Raw genomic sequence first — 1,279 nt, forward strand, 5'->3', positions numbered from 1 at the left:
CTGGCCATCACCATGGGCACACAGGTAATGTCAACACACCGCTCCCTGCTGGCACAAAGGTCCCACAGGACTAATAAAAATAGGGGGCAGAGGGTGGTGGTTTCACATCACGGTGTCAGGAGGTGGGGTGAGTCAGCTGTCCCCACTTTGAACCCTGGCTCAGTGCTCCCAGCATGGGTGCAGTGGTCGGGCGGTTCACCCTCCCGCGGGCACTGCTGTGGGACAACGGGCTGCAGGGTCCAGCTAACGGCTGCCTGTGACGCTGCTCAGGGTGCTGCCATGGTGTGTGGGTGGAGGAGGTGATATCTGCCACCAGACCCGGTGATGGAGGCAGGGCTGGATGTCCTGATGCTCAGGCCTGTGCTCAGGGGGGTCTATGAGGAGGGGGCAGAGCTCCTCCTGTCCCATCCCCATCTCTCTGCCAGCGCCCCCAAAGCTGCCCTGCATTTTGCAGCACTCCCTTCCCGGGCTGGTCAGCCATGCAACGGGCTGGTCTTGTCGTGCACCGTCAAAAAGACATCTCACAGAAGGAGACTGCAAGGAGGGTTTTCTGGGCACAGAAACACGTCTGGGTGTGTGGGATGAGGAGATGCAGCACCAAGGAGTCCCTGCCGTCTCCTCCATTGAGAGCCCTGTGAGCCCAAGCACTGCCAGTCCAAGCAGCTCCTTCTGCCCCAGGGATGGGGGGAATGGAGTCTGGGGTCTGAGCCCCAGGCAGCAAAAATCACGCTTGGCCAGGGAAAGGCCAGCAGGGCACATGACGCTGGGAACTGCCTAAGCAGAGCAGCATTCCTGAGGCAGATACAGAAGGAGCCCAGACGGGGATGAGCCTCTTTCCCAGCTGTATTTGCTGCTGCAGAGCCCCCCAGCCCTTCCCTTAGCCCCTCTCAGGCCACCCGCTTCTCCAGCAGTGCCAGCACAAGCGCCGAGCCTTGCTTCGCCTCCTCCAGCAGCCCGGAGACCTTCTGAGACATCTGCACGGGGAGCGAAAAGGTGCATAATTTGCCACGCGACAGGATAAGAGCCATCCACCACCCGCCCCATGCATCCCACTGGTGGCAAAGGGACAGGGTGCCCAGGCATGAGGGGTTCCAGGGGCTTCATCTCCACCTCTGTCCCTCCTCATCCTCACCACCACACGGCCCTTGCTTACCGCAAGCTTGAACTTCTCATCCGTTATGTCTTTGAGGTTGATCATGACATTGAAGTAAGCTCCAAACACAGCCGTTTCCAGCATTTTGGCTCCCACCTAGAAAAGGCTCACAAGAAGGTCTGCTGC

The 1,279-nt window shown here is 59.7% G+C and overlaps 1 protein-coding gene across 1 annotated transcript in view; it reads right to left on the reverse strand.

Moving 5' to 3' along the window:
- Positions 1–887: 887 nt before the first annotated feature.
- The window catches only part of FTCD (formimidoyltransferase cyclodeaminase), a 5,780-nt gene continuing 5,388 nt past the window's right edge, over positions 888–1,279 (reverse strand). The window contains exons 13-14 of the mRNA XM_010136671.1: positions 1,154–1,249; positions 888–974 (exon numbers count right to left, since the gene is read on the reverse strand). Of these exons, the coding sequence (XP_010134973.1) occupies positions 888–974; positions 1,154–1,249 (183 nt within the window). The remainder of the gene's footprint in view (positions 975–1,153; positions 1,250–1,279) is intronic.

Source organism: Buceros rhinoceros, unplaced genomic scaffold (assembly GCF_000710305.1).
Source record: "Buceros rhinoceros silvestris isolate BGI_N320 unplaced genomic scaffold, ASM71030v1 scaffold6995, whole genome shotgun sequence".
NCBI lineage: Eukaryota > Metazoa > Chordata > Aves > Bucerotiformes > Bucerotidae > Buceros > Buceros rhinoceros.